Source organism: Vespa crabro, chromosome 3 (assembly GCF_910589235.1).
Source record: "Vespa crabro chromosome 3, iyVesCrab1.2, whole genome shotgun sequence".
Taxonomy (NCBI): domain Eukaryota; kingdom Metazoa; phylum Arthropoda; class Insecta; order Hymenoptera; family Vespidae; genus Vespa; species Vespa crabro.
In genome coordinates, this window is record NC_060957.1 from 9,500,162 (window position 1) to 9,521,364 (window position 21,203).

At 30.1% G+C, this 21,203-nt stretch overlaps 4 protein-coding genes and 4 non-coding genes across 11 annotated transcripts in view; 2 read left to right on the plus strand and 6 right to left on the minus strand.

Moving 5' to 3' along the window:
* LOC124422467 (3,4-dihydroxyphenylacetaldehyde synthase-like) overlaps nucleotides 1-3,500 on the minus strand; it is a 4,410-nt gene extending 910 nt beyond the window's left edge. Inside the window, exons 1-3 of the mRNA XM_046958931.1 lie at nucleotides 3,085-3,500; nucleotides 894-1,242; nucleotides 109-355 (exon numbers count right to left, since the gene is read on the minus strand). Of these exons, the coding sequence (XP_046814887.1) occupies nucleotides 109-309 (201 nt within the window). The 5' untranslated portion in view covers nucleotides 310-355; nucleotides 894-1,242; nucleotides 3,085-3,500. The remainder of the gene's footprint in view (nucleotides 1-108; nucleotides 356-893; nucleotides 1,243-3,084) is intronic.
* Nucleotides 1,633-1,704, minus strand: Trnap-cgg. Its single transcript has one exon. It is a non-coding gene; the product is annotated as a tRNA-Pro (tRNA).
* Nucleotides 3,501-4,325: 825 nt separating the features above from the next.
* Trnap-ugg lies at nucleotides 4,326-4,397 on the minus strand. Its single transcript has one exon. It is a non-coding gene; the product is annotated as a tRNA-Pro (tRNA).
* Nucleotides 4,398-7,869: 3,472 nt separating this feature from the next.
* Nucleotides 7,870-7,941, plus strand: Trnap-cgg. Its single transcript has one exon. It is a non-coding gene; the product is annotated as a tRNA-Pro (tRNA).
* LOC124422466 (signal recognition particle 19 kDa protein) lies at nucleotides 7,894-8,936 on the plus strand. The gene is made up of 2 exons (XM_046958930.1): nucleotides 7,894-8,200; nucleotides 8,412-8,936. The coding sequence occupies exons 1-2, from the start codon at nucleotides 8,154-8,156 to the stop codon at nucleotides 8,803-8,805; spliced, it is 441 nt and encodes a 146-aa protein (XP_046814886.1). The 5' UTR covers nucleotides 7,894-8,153; the 3' UTR covers nucleotides 8,806-8,936.
* A 114-nt stretch (nucleotides 8,937-9,050) lies between these two features.
* Nucleotides 9,051-12,526, minus strand: LOC124422465. 4 transcript variants are annotated; one of them, XM_046958927.1, is made up of 7 exons: nucleotides 12,220-12,377; nucleotides 10,881-10,886; nucleotides 10,689-10,808; nucleotides 10,494-10,622; nucleotides 9,806-10,413; nucleotides 9,661-9,735; nucleotides 9,051-9,596 (listed from the first exon to the last, which is right to left on the minus strand). In XM_046958927.1, the coding sequence occupies exons 1-7, from the start codon at nucleotides 12,224-12,226 to the stop codon at nucleotides 9,168-9,170; spliced, it is 1,374 nt and encodes a 457-aa protein (XP_046814883.1). In that variant the 5' UTR covers nucleotides 12,227-12,377; the 3' UTR covers nucleotides 9,051-9,167. The 4 variants fall into 4 exon arrangements, with proteins under 4 accessions (XP_046814883.1, XP_046814885.1, XP_046814884.1 ...); XM_046958929.1 differs by lacking the exons at nucleotides 10,881-10,886; nucleotides 12,220-12,377 and adding an exon at nucleotides 12,507-12,526; XM_046958928.1 differs by lacking the exon at nucleotides 10,881-10,886 and having other exon boundaries at nucleotides 12,220-12,376.
* On the minus strand, nucleotides 11,446-11,517 carry Trnah-gug. Its single transcript has one exon. It is a non-coding gene; the product is annotated as a tRNA-His (tRNA).
* Nucleotides 12,527-14,403: 1,877 nt separating the features above from the next.
* LOC124422850 lies at nucleotides 14,404-16,710 on the minus strand. The gene is made up of 2 exons (XM_046959784.1): nucleotides 15,416-16,710; nucleotides 14,404-14,929 (listed from the first exon to the last, which is right to left on the minus strand). The coding sequence occupies exons 1-2, from the start codon at nucleotides 15,710-15,712 to the stop codon at nucleotides 14,618-14,620; spliced, it is 609 nt and encodes a 202-aa protein (XP_046815740.1). The 5' UTR covers nucleotides 15,713-16,710; the 3' UTR covers nucleotides 14,404-14,617.
* Nucleotides 16,711-21,203: the final 4,493 nt, after the last annotated feature.

Genomic DNA, 21,203 nt, shown 5'->3' on the forward strand with positions numbered 1-21,203 from the left:
AAAGTAATAAAAATTCTTTCCGTTATGAGCAAAACATAAAATTTCGGTGTGTCAATATGTCAACGTATTAAAAAAACGAGAAATACGTGCACATTATATTTATCTTACCTCAGGCATAATTACTCTTTCAATATCTTTGAAAACTTCTTGCCAGGTCTTTGCTTTTTTAGGAGCTTCCTCTGGTATTATTTGACTGAGATATTCTAATTCAACGTTCGGTAAAACATATCTATCTCTCAATATTTCCATATAATTTACGATATAATCCATGGTGAATTTGCCAAATTCAAGAAAATCTTTGATGTCCATACTTGCGTTCCTTTTTTTTTCCTTTTTTTTCTTCTCTTTTCTTTCCCTTGGATAAATTTTGATTATTTGATATGTAACACTTAAATTCTTGACAATTGATAATGAATTAAGGATTAATCTATTTAAGGTCTACGAGATCGCGTTTTGAATATTTAAAAACTTTTAATTTCTTCTTATTTTTCTTTTTATTTTCCTTCAAAAAAATTTAATAACCGACACATCGATTTCGTAAAAAATCTCTACACAAATCAACAAATACATATTGTATTATATATGTATTCTATTGATCTAAATAAGAGAAAAATTCTTTACAGATTTATTATAGTTACGACAAAATTAAAAATAACGTAGATTATTATGGTATTTATGAAATCCAATAACTTGTCGAGATTTGTATTACTCTTAGTTGTCCAATTTCTTGAATTTTTTAGATTTCGAAATATATTAATCAAATTAGAAATCTAATAAATTATGAACTTTCATACATAACACGTGTGATTTAAAATTAGCAATAAAAAAGAAGGAGCATAATGAAATGATAGAAGGAAAAGACAAAAAACGATAGAAAAGGGTTATAAACTTACCATTAACACAGAAAATATTTTTCCCTTTTAAATATGATTAATATAATTATTACTGAAACACAATTGTCCTCAATCCGAAGAAATTTGACATACTGTAACAATTATATACGTATCACTACTTATTATATATCTCTGGCTTTCCATTTTTTTTTTCTATTTTTTTTCTTTTTTTTTTTTATATTCGGTCGGTTGTAAAATTACGTATTGCTTCTATGTATACTTCCACCTTTTTCTTTTTCTTTGCATACATTTTTTTTTATTCGTCATTACGTCGTATTTTAAATACATAATGATCAATGTAATCCGAGAAAATTGTTTTATCATATTTTTCTTTCATCTTCATCGAATACTGAATAGAGATAAGCAATAAGCGTTTATTATTTAATTCCATTTGTAAATTTTTTTAAGATAAATTTAATAACATGAAACGACTTTATCGAGATATATCAATACCATCAACAAAAAATTTCTTATTATTGCTTCGTTGGAGATAAGACTTATAAAAAAGAAAAATCTCTTCCAATTTTTTTTTTCTCGAGAATCATAATTCTTAATTCCATTATTTTTCGTGTGGATTTATATAAAGTGGTCAAAAAAAAAAAAAAAAAAAAAAAAAAAACATTCGTTATATTACCATATGAATTGAGATAATAATTATTCAAACAGGATTCTTATGATAGAATGAGAAATTAAAAAAAAAAAAAAAAAAAAGAAAAAAAAATATTCAAATATTCTCAACGGGCTCGTCCGGGATTTGAACCCGGGACCTCTCGCACCCGAAGCGAGAATCATACCCCTAGACCAACGAGCCATTCGAGCATTCGAAGAAGAAGGACGTGCGGATCGGTGCTCTTGTGAGTGTAAAAAGTCAATTGAATCCCCCCCCCTCGGGGTGATGCAGTATAAAAAAAAATTAACGTCATTACCCCAGGAAGGATGCTTTCCTGTATCAACTGTGACATTGTTAGTATTCTTTGCGCAAGGCAGACAACAAAAATATAAGGAATTCGTGAAGTGGGCTCATCCGACGCCCCTTCACGGACCCACAAAAAAAAAAAGAAAATATATATATAAAACCATGGACCAGGAACAACAACCAGATAACTCAAAAAATCCGAATGCCCCCTTTTTATATACAAAATGCTAATCTGAAGGACATAATCAACTTGCTTAACGAAAGCAAGATTAAGAAGGATTCATTTTTATTAAAACAAATCGATAGCGACATGACGAGACTGACAGCCAAAGATAGTGAAATATATGAAGAATGCAAAACCGTACTAAAAACGAATAACCAGAAATTCCACACATTCACGCCTAAACATACAAAAGGTAAGACCTTCGTGGTAAAAGGAATCAGGGGGGATTCGACACTACGGACGTCTCAACAGCGCTTAACGCGCTCAATATGCGAAATGTAAATATTGTTAAAATCAGCAAACTACTCTTTGACAAACAAAATATAGAAAAATACCACTTCATTATCCAAGTTGATTGCAATAGTGAACCACAGGAAGGAATAAAAAATAAAATACTACTCAAACAAAAAATAAGATGGGAGAAATTGAAAAGACCCAAAATATTCCAATGCAAAAACTGCCAAAGAGTGGGACATGCCAGCTCTAATTGCAATATGGGGTACAGATGCGTAAAATGCGCCCAATCCCACGAACCGGGTAAATGTAAATTGAACAATTCCTCTGATAAAGAAAAACTGAAGTGCGCAAATTGTGGTCAAAATGGACATCCAGCATCGTACCTAGGATGTCCATATATGAAAATAGTAGTGAACCTGAAAAAAAAAAAGAAAAAAAAAAGAGAAGTTGGTAATTGATAAAATCAATAAAATTAACAAATTCACTGACCCAAAGATCTCATACGATAACATAGTGATGAACAAAAAAAAAGAAAGTGATATAATAGAACACAATAACCAGAGACCAGTCAATAACACAACCCAGGCAAAGCACCAGAGGAGTCTCCATAATACAATACAGCATCAGGAAATTAACGTTAATAACGTAACTACAATAACATAAACCAAATATTAGCTATGTTTAAGGATAGTCTGATGGAAATAAAAGAGCAACTTATTGAATTGAATAACAAAATTATTCAAAACACAATGAGAATTGACTACATGTCATAATGGCAGGTAGAATAAGGACAAATACAAAAATAAATAACATACTGAATTTGTCTGCTATAAATGTGAACTGACGGCTGACCGACGCGGAATTTAACGTATTTAAAAAACATTTCTAAAATGTTTATACTGCTTTGTCGTAACGTGTTGGATTGTTCCTCCTCCTTTTGCGAAATGCTAAATTATATTCACTTTCTTAATCAGAATCACTTTTGGAATCAACTATTTCCTTTATCCATTGTTCTCCTTTCAAGCATTTTACACTCATCCTGAAGGGAACTAATTTCAAATTATAAGTTATACATTCAAAAAATTAACGATATAAGCAAACATACCAATTGGTTTTTCGTAGCTTATCTATATATTATAAAACATATATAATTAAAGCACACGGCTTAACTGTTACTATTTATATATTATAATGCACATGGTTAGAACAGCCGGGAATTTTAAACAGAGAATAGTAAAGTAATGCGTACTATAGAGAGTAATCATACCCACATAACTTTCCGTTGGTGCTGCTAATGGGCGACTGTAGCATTCACATAATTTTCCGTGGATGCTGCCAATTGGCGACGGTAGGACCCAGAGAACGTTTAGCGTTGGCCGCCAATTGGCAGCGTTAGGACCCAGAGAATGTTTCGTGGATGGCGTCAATAGGTGGCAGTAGTACCGAAAGAGTTAATTCTTAAGTATTATAATTTGCTATAGTTGGTAAAATTTTTTTTATATTCACTATTTTTTATTTTACCCTCATATATTACCGATTGCTTTATGAACACTCAGTTACAATATTAATTATAAAATTCTATATATTGCTATAGAGATTTATCTAACGATAACTAATAGCTATATTTTTATTAAAATAATGTAAAAAAACTTCTAAGTAAGATTATACTTGTGTACCTAATAAAGGGCAATGTCAAATAAACTTACTTTTAAAAACAAAACAAAAAAAGAAACCAACGAGTCATTCAGTTATTTATCTCACTTTCTTGAAGGTCTTCCGTGTTTTCATCCTCTTGATTCGTCTAATTCGATTAGAGAAATCTCATATAATAGACCAGAAATAGAACGAGAGATAGAGAGATAAAGTTCTCAGTTGTTATATCGACGTGACTTTTAACACGAAATGCAAAAGTGACGATGATAAATTATTATTGTGTCTCGATTTATTATTATCAAAGTTAATAGTAAACCGATTGCGTATCGATGAGCGTTAATAAAATTAATTAAAACGACAAAAAAGGAAACAGTGTCGATGAAGTGAAAGAGAAAAAAAAATTGGGCCCCTCCGGGATTTGAACCCGGGACCTCCTGCACCCAAAGCAGGAATCATACCCCTAGACCAAGAGGCCACATTGCACAATGTAATACCGAAGAACCAATTCGGATTCAAAGCTAAATTATCCACTACGCACACGATTCAGAAGTTAGTATCAGACTTAAACAAATATCTGCTTAAAAAGCATGCCACCGGGGCGGTTCTATTACATTTGGAAAAAGCGTTCAACTCCATTTAGAAGAACGGTTTAATACAAAAACTGGAGGACTACCATTTTCCAATGGGGTTAACGCTTATGATCGCTAATATGATAAAGGGGAAAACATTCCGAACGTGGGACGGCACTAATATCTCGCCGAAGTCCTACAAAATATTAAAAGAATTACAGCAAGGTACAGTCACTTCGACATAGAAAGAATCAGAGACACACTGAAAACAGCTATCAACGAGATAAACAACTATTACAAAATATGGAATCTAAAAATAAATCTAAGCAAAAGCGAAGTTATATTTTTCAGAAGACCGGTAAAACAGATCAAATACTCAGCAGTGAACAAAATAGACAACACTAAACTAACAGCAATGGATATTCACACCAATGAGATAATACAGATGCCAAATAAACGAATTGTGAAATACTTAGGTATTCATTTAGATCAATTGTTAAGATTCAACAAGCATCACGCACTACAGTTAGAGAAGGCAAGGATAGCTTTCAAGACGAACTCGCGAATCTTCTACAACAAAAATCTCCCTACGAAAGCAAAAATTATCTGCTATGGACTACTGGTGAGACTCATTTTAACGTATGCTGCACCTATACTATGGAACACGGGACCAACAATAATGGAAAAAATCAGAAGATTCGAGAGATCGTGGCTGAGATCGTGCCTAAGGACGCATCGAACAGCCGAATCAAAGTACAAAAAAAAAATCAAAAATGAGATCATATACAATAACGCAAACATAAACAGAATTGACTGCTTTGCCCTCAAAATAACGAGAAGATATTATAGCAACATAGAGAGTACAAACAATAGTCTAATCACAAATCTTATATCACACGATGAAGAGGCAATACGGAATAAATTGATGACAGGCTACATACCACCGGAACTATTTATATATTGCGATAAAAAGGGTCTAATTCAAGACCACAACAACCTACCACTATATCACCGTCACAGACACTCAGCGAGGAAACAAATTTACAGCAATCAAACTGATGATATGCAGGAGAACCTCATATTCTCGATAGCATTACATGATAAAGATGTTAAGGACACCGATAGGCTAAATAAAAAATATTACTGGCTACAAAAAGACGCAAAATTCATAGATGAACGAGGTTTAAGGAGCAATAACTTCTCAAGACTGATCACCAATATTCATAAGATAGAATAGGATAATTAAGCAAATTTAAAAATAAAAACACTAGTCGGACAAGAGACTGATAACGTACACTTTAAGTGTACATATTGTTTATATGCTCCCATTGTAAATACTCCCCCCCCCCCCCGTAGTTTAATTATCATAATTGCTAGAGGAGGTAAAAAGTTTTTATAGTTACTATTTTTTATTTTACTCACATACATATAATACTGTTTAATGAACATTATATCCACAGTTATAATATTATTTAAATTCTATTTTGTGAAGATTTATCTACAGATAACTTATAGCTATATTTATATTAAAATAATGTTAAATAAACTTAAAAAAAAAAAAAAAAAAAAAAAAAAGGCCTTAACGAGCAAAGTGAGTTCACATTTACGGCGAACATTTTCAGTATGTTATTTATTTTTGTATTTGTCCTTATTCTACCTGCCATTATGACATGTAGTCAATTCTCATTGTGTTTTGAATAATTTTGTTATTCAATTCAATAAGTTGCTCTTTTATATCCATCAGTCTATCCTTAAACATAGCTAATATTTGGTTTATGTTATTGTAGTTACGTTATTGACATTAATTTCATGATGCTGTATTGTATTATGGAGACTCCTCTGGTGCTTTGCCTGAGTTGTGTTATTGACTGGTCTCTGGTTATTGTGTTCTGTTATAACACTTTTTTTTTCTTTGTTTATCACTATGTTAGCGTAAAGAGATGTTTGGGTCAGTAAATTTGTTAATTTTATTGATTTTATCCATTACCCGCTTATCTTTTATTTCTTTCTCTTTTTTTTTAATGTCCATTACCATTTTCATAAATGGACATCCTAGGTACGATGCTGGATGTCCGTTTTGACCGCAATTTGCACACTTCAGCTTTTCTTTTTCTGAAGAAATGCTAAGATTACATTTTCACGGTTCATGGGATTCGGCACATTTTATCCCATCTATACCCCATATTGCAATTAGCGCTGGCATGCCCCACTTTTTGGCAATTTTTGCATTGGAAGATTTTAAGTCTTTTTAATTTCTCTCACCTTACTCTTTGGTTGAGCAATATGTTGTTTTTTAGGAGTTCTTGCGGGTTACTGTTATTATCTATTTGTACTATAAAATGATATCTATCTATGTTTTGCCTATCGAAAATTAGTTTACTAATTTTCGTTATGTTAATATTACTTATGTTTAGCGCGTTTAATGCTGTTAAAACATCGTGAATAAAAACATCGGAATCACCTCTTATACCTTTTAAATATGAAGGTCTTGCATTTAGTATGCTTTGGTGTAAATGTATGAAATTTGTGATTTTTGGCTTTTAGTGTAGCTACGCACTTGTCGTGTGCATGGTTATTAGTCTCATCATATCTATATCTATTAGTTTTAATCAGAAAGCTTCCTTATTAATATTGCTATTAGTTAGTAGTATAATTATGTCCTTTAGGTTAGCTTTTAAAATGTATATGGGGGGCATTCAGATTTTGGGGGTTCTCTGCTTATAGTTTTTCGTTATGGCGCTGTTAGCCTTTTCAGTTTCGCCCTCTTCCGTAAAATTCATATCGTCCCATAGCGCCTCGAATTTATTATCAGATTCAAAACGTGGGCCTTGCGTACCGACAGAGAGTTTCGTAATTCTGCTTTTTTGGGTTAAGGAAACCCTCGTTCCTATCATTCTTTTTGTTCGCGTCTAGTCCTGATCTTTTGTTTCTTACTATATTTAGGTTTGATTTTATTCGCGAATTGCTCTCAAATACCCTGTCATAATTCCTGGTGTTGAACTCTTTATCGAAATTTTTAACATTCCGTTTCAGAATTTTTTTTACTTCGTTATACAAAGTACTCTTTTCTAATTTTTTTTTCTGACTTGACGCCATGGCTTTTTTTTCTTTTGTTGGGTCAGTGTTGGGTCGTCGGATGAGCCCAATTCACGTAACCATTATTATTTTGTTGTATGATTTGCAAAATAACTCAGTGTCACTTGTGGAAAAAAAAAGAAAAAAAAAAAAAAAAAAAAAAAGAAAAAAAAGCACCTGTCTTGCGACAATTAAAACTATTTTTTCTATTGTATTATCTCCGTAGGGTCTTTCGTATATTTTTTTAACAAAAGAACACCTATTAGCACATCCGTCTTAATCGAATGTTCAACAGCAACTCACGGCTCGTTGGTCTAGGGGTATGATTCTCGCTTCGGGTGCGAGAGGTCCCGGGTTCAAATCCCGGACGAGCCCAAGCACGTATATTTTTTTTTTTTCTTTTTCTTTTTCTTCTTTATATCCAATAATTCTAATATAGTTTTTCTTTTGTTCAAACCGTTAAATAATACGGATGAAACGATATTAGTATCATTTGATGTAAAATACGTGATTGATGACAACGATTATATTATGTAGGTTATTGTATTTGAATTGATGTATATTATACGAGTTTTTGTTGATAGAACATGGCGCAGGTTTGGAATCCGTCAAAGAAACACAGCGAGTTTGCAAGGTTAGCTTTTTTATCTATTGTGAATAAAAAAATGTATGGTTTTTCATATAAATTTTTTGATAGACGCTTTAAAAAATATGCTCAAGTTTGTACTTTTATATAGGACACGTGTCATACGTGTTCCATCTGTTTCCTAACCTCTTTCATTTTTTCTTTTTTTCTTTTTATAGCAATATCATATTTAATAATACTTCTTTTTCTTCTTTTGTAGATGGATATGCATTTATCCCGTGTATATAAATAGTAAAAAGACTTTGGCTGGTGGTAGAAAATTGACTAAAGATAAGTGCGTTGAGAATCCTACCGCACATGAAATTTTGGATGTACTTCAAGCTACAGGCTTCAATGCTCGTTTGGAAAATAAATTACATCCACGTGAACGTAGTAAAGAAATGCCGTATTATGGACGTGTACGTGTACAATTGAAACAAGACGATGGGACACCAGTAAGGCCTGATTTTCCTACTAGAGATTCCCTTCTGCTTCATCTTGGTGCTACAATACCAAAGTTGAAGACTCGTCAAGGGAAGCAAGCTTCTGGCGATCAATCTTCTCAGTCATCTGCTTCTTCATCTAAAAAAGGAAAGGGTAAAGGGAGAAGATAATAAAGGATTGAAAAGATATTGCTATGTATTAATAAATATTTTTCTTATTTATTTAATAACAAATTTTGTAACGTTCCATGTAACATATAAAAACAAATTTCAATATAATATACATTCTGTTATAACGTTAATCAAGTTTATATTGCATATTTATAAATAGTATGCTATGAAAAAGAGCTCTACGAAGATAATAATGTATCAAGTTTAAGAAAAATTACTTAATATTATTATTTTGTAAAAAAAAAATCATTTATATCATTTACATGATTTCTTTTTTAAATTTCTTATATAATTTTATTCTTACTTTTCATAAAATTCCTCTTATTGGAATTTTATTCTATGATAAAAGGATCATTTCTATTTTAACTTGTACCTTCTATAGAATTTCTTGTAGTTCTATCATTAAAATCCATATTATTATCTTGAATATTAGAAGTAGCTGTAGATGTTTCAAAAGCATCGGTGTATTCATTATTACTCAAATAACTATTATTTTCACAATTTGAAGATTCACGTGATTGTGATGAGTTAATTATTTCTGATTGTGATGTAGAATCTATTCCTTGTGGTATTATATTTACAGGTTGAAGAATATAAGTTATAGGCCTGGTATTAAAATGGCCATCATTGCTGTATTGCTGTAAAGGGTGCATTGACATAAAATATTTTTGTTTATATGGAATACTTTGAAAATTTGTAGGAGATATATTTGTTCCTTGAATGGGTGACATTGAGTTCGTAGATATTTTTGTTTCAGATGGTATTTGAATGTTTCCTTGTGTAGCAATTTCCTGAAAATATTATTTAGTTATCCTCATATATTATTAATGAAAGAAGAAAATATTTTTCACTTACAGAATTTGCTGTAGGAGCTTTTTCATTTTCATTAGTAGAACTGACAATAGAATTGACTTGTTTAATATCACTTACCTAAAACAATTGGTATTCTTTATCAATAATTGAATTCATTATATACAAATTATGTATATATTCTACTTACAACATTATTTTTATTAATAACATTTTTGTTATTACCATAATCCAAAGAATATACAGTAGGATTTGGTGTAACAAGGTGCTTGAAAAAAGTACCTAATATACTTTCGTTTTCAGGTTCTTTAACTATTCCTTCCAATACATTGGATATACGTTTTAATAAATTTGAACGTGACCGAATTTTTGATAGCAACTTTGTATCCACTAAATTATCTCGTAGAGTTCCATGCACAATATCAGTTGGTTTATTTAATATATTTCTTGGCCCTGTTACAGTAGCATATGTATCGCTCATAACATACGGATTTATTACAACAGGTGTAATAGGCATTTCATGCGGTAAGAAATACGTAGGATTGTATGGATTATATGGAACACCAATAATAGCATCATTGTAGCTTCGTTTCGAATAATTTTCTGTAATCGATGGTTGCTCAGCAGGCACTTGATTGTCAGGTTCATTTGAATTACGATATGAATTTGTTGATGAATACTTATCACTTTTACATTCTCCTTCTGCATTTATATTTTGATTAGCTGCTTGAACAAAATAAGCATGACCATTTGCTGGTCCATCATTAACAAAGTATGTGACTATACGATCAGCATCATCTGTTATGTTATATAAAAACAATTAGAAATTTTATTCATAATTTATTATTTGTTTATGTTACTAATAAGTTATATCTTACGATGTCTCATGTGTTTCCTTGATCTTAATGCACAGCGCATTGTTCGTTCTTCATTAGTAAGATCATTAGAATATGAAATAGGATCAACATAATCTATTTGCCTGTTTTCACGAATTACATTTTCTGCATCTATAATAAAATATACAATTGATTATATAGTTGATACGTATTCTTTTCTAAAAGTAAATAAGATACCTGTATTATCCAAATTTTCACAAGCACAATATCCATCCTTGAAATTTCCTACGTTACCAGAAATAGAGCAAAATTCCATACAAGTTTGGACATCATCAATGTTTGATAGATCTCCTATAACTGATTATTAAATTATATAAATTATATTTTCAATGAGAGTTATAAAATTTTTATTCATTGAATTTTACAAACCAATCACTTGTAACACAGATATGACCACTAAAAATTGAATCAGCTCAATCATATTAATAATAATAATTTATTTTTTCTTAATAATTGATCTTCTTATCACTATACTTTCAAAATTCATTCCTGCACTGACATTATCTTCTATCATGCTCCTAATTTAAAGCTTCTTGTTACATTGAAAAATTGCTGATTGTTTATATTTAAAAATTTCTTTTGTCATACTTCATTATCTCTTGTGTCATACTTTACAAAGAATTGGTTCAAGGAATATACTTTTCATGCATTTTGCAAGAAAATAATAATTTTGCTTTGGCGAGGTATTAACCAATTTGTTATTCTTATTCTTTCTTGAAATCTTTAATATTTGCATAACTATCTTATATATTCATGACACTTTTTTTTTAGAGCATACACATTTATATATATATTTTTTTTGTATTATATACACATTTAAAATTATACAAATTTTATTGTACAATATTATTTATTACACAATGCTAGGTGATTGAAAGAAAAAAAAAAAAGAATAAAAAAAAAACCTTCAACCGTGACAATGTTTTTCACACATTGCCGTGACCAGGATTCGAACCTGGGTTACTACGGCCACAACGTAGGGTCCTAACCACTAGACGATCACGGCTATTGAAGGACATAGAAGTTATTTTTATTCTTTCGCATATAAACAAAGATAACGTGGTAATAAAGAGAAATTTATTTGACAAGTCAGACATAAGAATGAAATATAATTTTTATATAAAGAGATATAAAACATTGTATAATCGTTAGAAATTCGAAAAGAAAATATAAATAATATATACAATTCAATCGTATTTAGTACGTAAATAACATTAATTTCGTCTCATTCGATGTCGTAATTATTTGGAATACGATTCGAAAAGAAGAAAAATTGAAAGAAGAAAAAAATAAGAATTAGAAAAAAGAAAAAAGATAAAAAGAAAGAAAAGTAAAAAAAAAAGAGAGAAAAAATTGAAATCTATTTCCACGATCGACTGCACACCGAGAAAGTTTAACGTGAGTTTGTAAGGGGCACGCGGCTAACACGAAATCGGAGAAGGCAAAAAGATCCGAGAGTTCTTACGAAAAAGAGTCGATAAAGTAGAAATCTATTCTACCTATCTCTCTCTCCCTTACTCTTACTTTCTCTCTCTCTCTCTCTCTCTCTCTCTTTTGAATAGTTCCTTGAATTTACGCGCGTGAATTTATCGAGCGGTTTAAAATGTCGACAGTGGACGAGTTGGTTGGTTGGTTGGTTTGCTTGTGTAGGGATGGGAGGGTGTTGGGTAGAGGAGTCATGGAACGACGACAGAAAGGAGCGTATTACCGCTCATTCGCGGCTCTTAGGCTTTTCTGCGATCCGGATAAGAGTGGGCTTCAAGCGACCGCCGATGTTACTGCGGCGTCGTGGTTTTAGCAACGACGACGTCGACGACGACTCTCTCCGAGAGTTTTCGATGAGAGGAGTCGATTTCGGTAGTAGGCAGGCAGGCAGGTAGGTAGATTAGGTAGGTAGACATTAGGAAGACAAGGAAACATATTCCGTTGCTTTGTGAGCGTTAACTCTCTCTCTCTCTCCTCTCTTTTCTCATTCGCGAACGAGATTGTACGTACCCATTGGGTAAACTCCGAATGACGCGCGCTGCCGATGTATAAGAGAAAAAGTTTGCCCGCTCACGCTCGGCAGGCAGGGCCGAGTATAAAAATATGTCGCGGGTATCTTCGTAGCCTATGTCGAAAAATTGATCGAGCGAAAAATTTTTTTTTTTTAAAACTACGTAGATGAAGTTTTTACGGATCTTTTTTGTCTTCTTCCTTAGCTTTTTTCTTTCTTTCTCTCTTTTCCCCCTCCTCTATCTCTCTTATCTATCTCTCTTTCTCTTTCTCTCTTTCTCTTTCTCTCTTTCTCTCTTTCTCTCTCTCTCTCTCTCTTTCTCTCTTATCACAATAAACATCATAAAGATTAGCCATTAAATTTTACGAACGTAACAATCGACACGTTATTGACGTAATAATAATAATAATAATAATAATAATAATAATAAGAAGAAGAAGAAGAAGAAGAAGAAGAATAAAAGTTTATTTACGATTAATCATAAATCGGTTTTAAATGATTAATCCCATGGACGCATTAAGCGTATATACGTACCTGAGAGAGAGAAAGAGAGAGAGAGAGAGAGAGAGAGAGAGACAGAGGTGCGTGCGCATCCAACGCATGGCATCGTTCGCACCTTCGACATTTCTGTTCTCCCGATAACGGGAGTCTCCGGGAGAGCCTACCCCAACGAACGTCGGTGACTCGACGGAGCATCATCGTCTTACGTTTGTCTCTCCCTTCTCTCTCCCTCCCTCCCGCCCTTCTCCTCTCCTTACGCGTTCTCGTTCAATGTGCGACGGCGCTCTTACCATACATATATACATACAAAATACACACACATATATATGTATACATATATATATCTATATCTGTATATATATATATATGTTGTGTCACGTACGAAACGTGGCACGCGCGTGAAGGTCGAACGTCGTCGTCGGCCGACCGATATTAACATATATATATATACATATATATATATACATATATATATATATATGTACATTCATACGTACGTACATATACATGTTCGTTATACGTTTATATATACATCACGTTGGGAATGAACGTTTCCTGGCATGGTATTATCCTTTATTAGAAGATTTTGTCCTCTGGGAGAAGATCCTTTGTGGTAAGAAAGATCAACTACTCCCGAGAGAGACGAAGAAATTTAGAAAAAAGGATAGAAAGAAAAAAAAAGAATGAGAACGAAACTCCCGCACTTCTTTTTCTACGAATACTGTTGCTCTCTTTTGTATTCTCTTTTCTCCCATCTTCTTTCACGCTCGTGTCTACTGTCTTTTTCTTTTTTCTTTCTTTCTCACTCGCACATCAGTCTTACCGTTCTCTCTCTCTCTCTCTCTTCCTCTTTCTCTTTCTCTCTCCCTTTCTCTTTCTCTTTCTCTCTCTCTTTCTCTCTTTTCGTTTTCTCTTTCACATTTAATTATTTCACAATGTTATTTTATGATTTCATATATTCATAATTTACATATATACTTTATACTTAATTTTTTTTCTTTCTTTCCATTTTTTCTGGTTTTTTTTTTTTTTTTTTTTTTTTGAAATCGTCACCATTGAAAATAGAACTGGCCATAAAATAATTTCGAAGCATTCGTTCTCGTGATACGATCGTTGTAAGTTTATTGGTCATATGCTAGTTTATCGACCGTGAATCTTTTCTTATTAATCGTGTAAAAGAATTTTCTGTACTGGTGTTTTTTATTTAAAGTTATTCGTTTGCAATCTTGGTAAGTTGGTTTATAGTATTCCTCCCCCTCTCTCTTTCCCCTTTTTTTTTCAATTGATTAGAGTTTATACGATTTCATATGATTTATTTAGTCACTTACATAAATATGTTTCTTTGTTACATAAATATGTATCCTAATGTTGTTTTCTTTTCTTTTCTTTTTTTTTTTTATTTAATTCGATTTTTTTATTTTCTATTTTTTTTTATTTTTTTATTTTTTTATTATTATTATTATTTTTTTTTTTAATATCATTTCGGCATACATTTTTCAATATCCTTGATGAACTTTTCAAACTTTTTCTCACACTCACTTGCCAATTTACTGTCTATTTCGTAAACCTAAATCATTCGTAATTTGATTTAAGAATTGTAGATTAATAATTAATTAATAAAACACAATAGACGAGCGAATTTTTTTTGTACCTTCTTCGTAAATGTATCCTTTAAGCGTTTATCTTCGAATACAAATTTTTCTCCAGTCTCTAAATTTTTGAAGACTTTTACTCTCAGAGGTCCAAATTTTTTTTGGAATTTAGTTACGTCACCTCCAGCCTCGTTCTCTACCTGTTGTATCGCCTCGTGTAACTTTCTCTCCTCGCTACCAAATTTGTCAACTCTTTTTGTAAATTTTTTTATCTCGGAATAAGCCGATTCGTATTCCTTTCTTATTTTTGAAGAAAATTCTTCCTTAAGCTACGTGTTTTATATAATCGTTAATGTAAATCTATAATGAGAAGGAGCTTGAAAAAGCCGAAAACATTTTTACGATTGTTATTTATTAGGGTCAACATTTTTAAAACATTTTGAATCAGTATTTTAAAGGAATGTTCAATGTATATAATAATATATTAGTACGTAATATAAGTATTTAGTTTAACGTTGATTAATATAAAAACTTTTAATTAATTTTAATTTTTAATTATAATATTTGCAATTACATATAATAATTTGTCAGTATTTATAATAAAACAATAAGAAATTCAGGAGCAACCTTGATACTTAATTATTTATATATTAATCTTTAATATTACTTATTGATATTTTATTATAAATACTGATTAAAATATTCACATATATATGTGCGCGCGCGCGCGTGTGAATATATAGCATTTATTTTATTGCATAAAACACTTGCGTATTATTAATTAATAAGAATATTGTTCAAATAAATTTCTTAACAGTTTCTATTAACAAATTAATTACCTTTTCGACCTTTGCTATGGTAGTATTTTTACATTCTTGAGTAATATTCGGAACTTTACTCCAAGCTTGGTTAATCTGAGCCATTCCTTTATCAATCCAAACTTTGACTTTCTGATTAAGTTTTTCATCGGTATAATCCATCAGAAATGTGTCTTCACTGCGAATATTATCGCTAACTTTAGCTAATATTTCTCCACTCCAATGAAGAACGCGATCGCGTTCTTCTTTCAATCCTGGCATCGTCGTCGGCATTTCACCCATTACTTGACCCATCTTTTAAATTTTTTATTTATTTATTTTATATATATATATATATATAAGAAATAAATCAAATATTTATTGAATTTTCTTCTTACTTTGAATTTGTCACGTATTTTCTTTTCTTTTTTTCTTTTCTATTTTTAAGCCAAATTAAACGAAAAATTGTTTTACACGAAAAAATTATTTATAGTGTACGATGGAGAAAATGTGTGATGACAATTTTGTTTTGCTGTTGTCATGCGCACCGGCGTTGTTTCCTTTTTCTTTTTTCTTGCTTCATATCATTTTATGTTCCTCTTTTTTTTTTGTTTTTTTTTGTTTTGTGTTTCATTAGTACAAATTATTTATGTAAATTCGGTCGATGTATTTACTATTTTCTATCTTCAGAAATCGACGTATGTATATATACACCTGTTGTCTTGAATTTTGTACGATCTATCAATAGCTTCGCTAATATTACGAATTTATTTGCAGAAAATTATTTGCATTGTCTTAAGATAATTCGAATGATTAAATTGATAGAGAATTAAGATATTAATAAATATAGTATAAATATAGCACAATGTCAGTTTCATTCTTTGATTTATTTTATTTTATTATTTTATTATATTTTTTCAAAAAAAGTACTATATTTATTAAATACTTGACTAACGTTATTGCAAAGTGGCGCCACGTAGCGGTAAAGCTTAATCATTATTTCTAAGCGGGATGCAATGATTAAATGATGATCGATCGTTTCGTTGATGTAAGAAGGATGTGCAATAACCAAATAATTTGTAAGATTGCATCGAATTTTTAATTAACGTAACTCGTTAATTAATTTAACATTATTTATTAACGTATATAACAATGCGTGAGAAAGAAAGAAAAACGCTCTGATAATGAGTTCGTTTTTATATTTGTAATCAAGAAAAAAACAAGAAAATAAAAAAGGAAATAAAAAAATATTCAATAGATATTTCATCCTTTATAGTGAAAACCGATAACGTAATTTACATTTGATTATACTGTTTTTACAAAATAATTTATTACCAGTACAAAATAATTTATTATCAGTACTCGTAAAGATCTTTATAATTTCATCGTTTATAAAAAAAATCATTCAATATTAAATAACCTTGCAAGATTATACAATAATAATATAAACAACAATTCATTAATTAATCATTGCAAGTATCTATATTTGAATAATGAAAATAATTTGACTGCATAATCTATATTCAGAGTAATATTTTTATTATTTCATATTATATTATATTATGTTATGATATATTATATTATAATATATTATATTATGATATATTATATTATACTATATTATACATTTTTTTATTTAATTATATATATGATAAATATTTTATTATTTAATATTTCATCATATATTATAAACGAATGGTACAACAGTGGTATATAACAACGAGTGACACGATAAACGACATAACTGCTTTCTGTTTCCATTTTGGATTTTTTTTTTTTCACGTCTATTCAAACAGAACGGACGCATAAATACGTCCTGGACAATAGCGATGGCCAAGGTACATGCGTAGCTTCGACAAAAGGAATGTACTTTATATAGTGCCCGTGAAGATTACATTGAACATGGATTCTGCCTTGTCAAACGTTGTTGGAAAAGGAACTGGGACGGATGTCCGGCTGTCTGGAAAGTCCATGGCATTCAAACGAAGCCACGAACCATGCGCCATCATAGAATGTGTCGATTCGATTTAGAAGCAACATAATCTCCGTTTGAGTTAACCAATAATCGGCTTATTGATTTTGATTTGTACCATTAAAGTCTATCTCACTGTTGTACAACGAATTAAAATATTTAAGGTGTATAGTATATATATGTATAATTTAACTGTATATATAGTATATATATATCCGTTTGAGTTTCAGGGGGTATTGAAAAAACACTGTCGAAAAATCTTGAATAGCGCAACCGTGCTTTCTCTAAATGAATATGAGAAGATCCAAGCGGCGCGATAGCGCTTCTTATATTTTATGTTCTGCACGTATAAAATGTGTTAGATAACGTGATTCTCGACTTTTTCACATCGCTCCGTCACATTTCTTGCAGTTGACAAAGTGATTTGATTTAGTAAAGTTGCCACGACGTAACTTGCGACGATGCATAGTCTGTAGTATTAAAAATGTAATAGAAAGATTACATTTAATTTGTGTGCAGTGTAAAAAAGAAATTCATCCAATATGTTTTGATAAATACCGATGTTACAAATTATAAGTGTTACTCTCCATTTAAATTGTTTGTTAATAAAACAAAAATATTTTTAATTTATAATTCGTTATTTTATAAAATACAACTGTATTATTAAATATGCGTATTGTAAGTTTATAAATATTTCAAGTTTTGTTTGATAAAAATTATTGAGAAGATAACAATGAAATACAAAATGTTTTATTTTGTAATGTATTATTGCACTATTATTATAGTATTTTATCTATTGTAAAATGTATTATTTACATTAAAAGAAGGAGCTGTGTGATGTACTTGCGTCAGTAAATCTGAGCACGCGACTTCGACAGTTGCAACGTTATTTGTCCACAACGTTCGAAATGTGCTGGGTTTTCTCGATATAAAATCTGAACAGTGTGATCGCACTGCTTGGGACTCAAATGGTTAAATATAGTATATATACTATACACCTTAAATATATATATATATATATATATATATATATATATATATATAATATATAATATATAATATAATATAATATAAATATATATATATATAATGTAAATATACATATATATATAATATATATAATATAACTGTTATATACATATACATAATATATATTATATATATAATATATATATAATAGTATATATAAGAGAATATATATATGTATATAATATATATATACTATTATATAATTTATATACTATTATATAAATTTGATAAATATGATGCAATTGAACATTTATATTATTTATATGTTTGTGCATGAAAATTATTACAATAATTGTTCATTGTATAGTTTTCACGTGATTATGACGTCATCTGACGATTATACTTGAGATCATTAAATGTCTGTTAATTATATGCATAATCAACTTTCATCCACATGTATGTGAAATAATATATATATTACATAATATATATAATTAAGTATTTATAAATGTAATATAATTGAACATTTAGATCGTACTTGATAATTGTTACAGTAATTGTTGTATTGTATAGTCACATGATTATGATGTAATATGACCATTATACGTGAGATCATTAAATATCCGTTAGTTGTATTCATAATAAACTCTCATCCACATATATTGTGAAATAATGTATAAATATACATATAATATATATATATAATATATATATATATATTGTTTATATAAATTTTAAATATTTATAAATTTGATATATATAATCGAACATTTATTATGCTTGATAATTGTTAAAGAAATTGTTACATTGTAATGATCACATGATTATTACATAATACAAGATTATACATGAGAATATAAAAGTCCATTCGTTATGTATTGTATAGTAAGCTCTTGTGAAAATAGTTATCAAAAAATAAAATATGTATATATATACATACATCAGTGGTATATATTAATTATTAAGTAATAATAATCGTGATTAAACATTTAAATTGTGCTTAAAAATTGTTAAATTTGTTAATCACTTGATTATAATGTGATACAAGATTATACGTGAAATATTTAAATATCCATTTATTATATGATATATATATATATTATATATATATATTAATATATTATATATATATAATAATATTATATATATGTATGTATATAGTGAACTCTCGTACATCATGTTTGTAGAATGAAATCAAATTTGACTTTCAATTCGACAAATGAAAGCATCGTCGCGTATATTTTTTATCGTGAAAAAATCGAACAACATTTCATGGTAAAGGGGTTAGCGATCATATATATATGAGTATATAAAAAAGAGGTCTCGTATCGTCGTTCGTTGACAATTAAAAATCGCTCGTTATCGTCAAACTATTTTTACTTTCTATGTAAAATCATTGACAGTTGGAGATCGCCAATTTTTCATTTGCCCATGCCAATTCAGATTAAAAGTTTCTGATCGAAGGAACGAGAACGCGATGATTTAAAGTGGCGGGAAATAACAAAGTGCCCTTTTTAAAATTGTTATTTCCAATCGGATTAATATTCGAGTCGTTTATTTATTTAGTTATTATTTAGATTTATTTTTTGTTCCTTTTTTTTTGCTTTTTCCTGGTATTTGTTTTTTTTTGTTTTTTGTTATTTGTTTTCCTTTTTCCTTTAAAATATCATACATCCGTTTGCAAATTTTTGAAAATCCTTTTAATATTTTTCAGTTTAAACGGAGTTCAAATCCAGAAAAAATAATTGGAGAAAGAGACAATTTGCATGGAATTCGTGACAATTCCACTAGTGTGAAGGATCCCTTAACGAGGGCGGCCCTGACCGCTACCGTTATCCTATTCGATGCTTCATTGACTTTCATCCTAACTTGGGTGATGCGTGTTTCGCACACGTGACATACAGTTTGCATGGATACGTGACATACGAGGTGTACGTAAACGAAACTGCTGCTGCTACTGCTGCTGCTGCTGCTGCTGCTGTTGCTGTTGCTGTTGCTGTTGCTGTTGCTGTTGCTGCTGCTGTTGCTGCTGCTGTTGCTGCTGCTGCTACTGCTGCTGCTGTTGTTGGTAGTGGTGATGTTCGGCCGGTTATACAGAACGTGTTACTTCATGGTGACACGTAACACGGCTAGATTGCCGCTATATTTCATTTTTCCATAAATGTCGAATGAATGATTCGAAACACGTATAAGTTTCATGATAAAACATGTAAGTTTTTTAACATTCTCTTTTCTCATATTTTATGACGTATGGATTCGTGTGCATATGCATTATTAATACATATGCAATTATAAAATTTAATACACTTTTGGTGTACCTTGAATAAAAAGAAAAAGAAAAAAAGGAAAATATATAAAAGATTTAATGTACGTATATATATATGAAATTATCTGGTACAATGTTTAAATAATATATATATACATATATATATATATATGTATATATATATATATATATATATATATATATAAATAATAGATCAATAATTAACGTATACGTATTAAAAGAAACACAAGATGTGACATAGTGAAGGAAGAAATCTGATGACATATAAAAGAGTTTTACTCTAACTAATCTTTACTTATTTTATTTAGAATTAAAAGAAAGTGAGTAAAAACGATAAAGGAACAAAGTAATCCTTTATTACATTTTATATTCCTTCCATATTATTACATTATACATTATTGTATTATTTAAAATGATATTTTGCATATTATCATCGTATACATAGATATGTTCAACAAGTATTTCATGTAACATACATATTATACATACATACATGCATGCATACACACACACACACACACACACATATACACACACACACACACACACACACACATATATATATAGATATACATAAA

Excerpts from the sequence above, each read along its gene's own strand:
- LOC124422850 (XM_046959784.1), bottom strand. The coding sequence starts at position 15,712 with ATGGGTCAAGTAATGGGTGAAATGCCGACGACGATGCCAGGATTGAAA. Across the intron at positions 14,930-15,415 it reads TTAATTTGTTAATAGAAACT|CTTAAGGAAGAATTTTCTTC; the intron begins GTTAAGAAATTT and ends TAAAACACGTAG.
- LOC124422466 (XM_046958930.1), top strand. The coding sequence starts at position 8,154 with ATGGCGCAGGTTTGGAATCCGTCAAAGAAACACAGCGAGTTTGCAAG. Across the intron at positions 8,201-8,411 it reads AAACACAGCGAGTTTGCAAG|ATGGATATGCATTTATCCCG; the intron begins GTTAGCTTTTTT and ends CTTCTTTTGTAG.
- LOC124422465 (XM_046958926.1), bottom strand. The coding sequence starts at position 10,932 with ATGATTGAGCTGATTCAATTTTTAGTGGTCATATCTGTGTTACAAGTG. Across the intron at positions 10,809-10,880 it reads ATCTGTGTTACAAGTGATTG|TTATAGGAGATCTATCAAAC; the intron begins GTTTGTAAAATT and ends TTTAATAATCAG. Across the intron at positions 9,597-9,660 it reads AAGCTCCTACAGCAAATTCT|GAAATTGCTACACAAGGAAA; the intron begins GTAAGTGAAAAA and ends TAATATTTTCAG.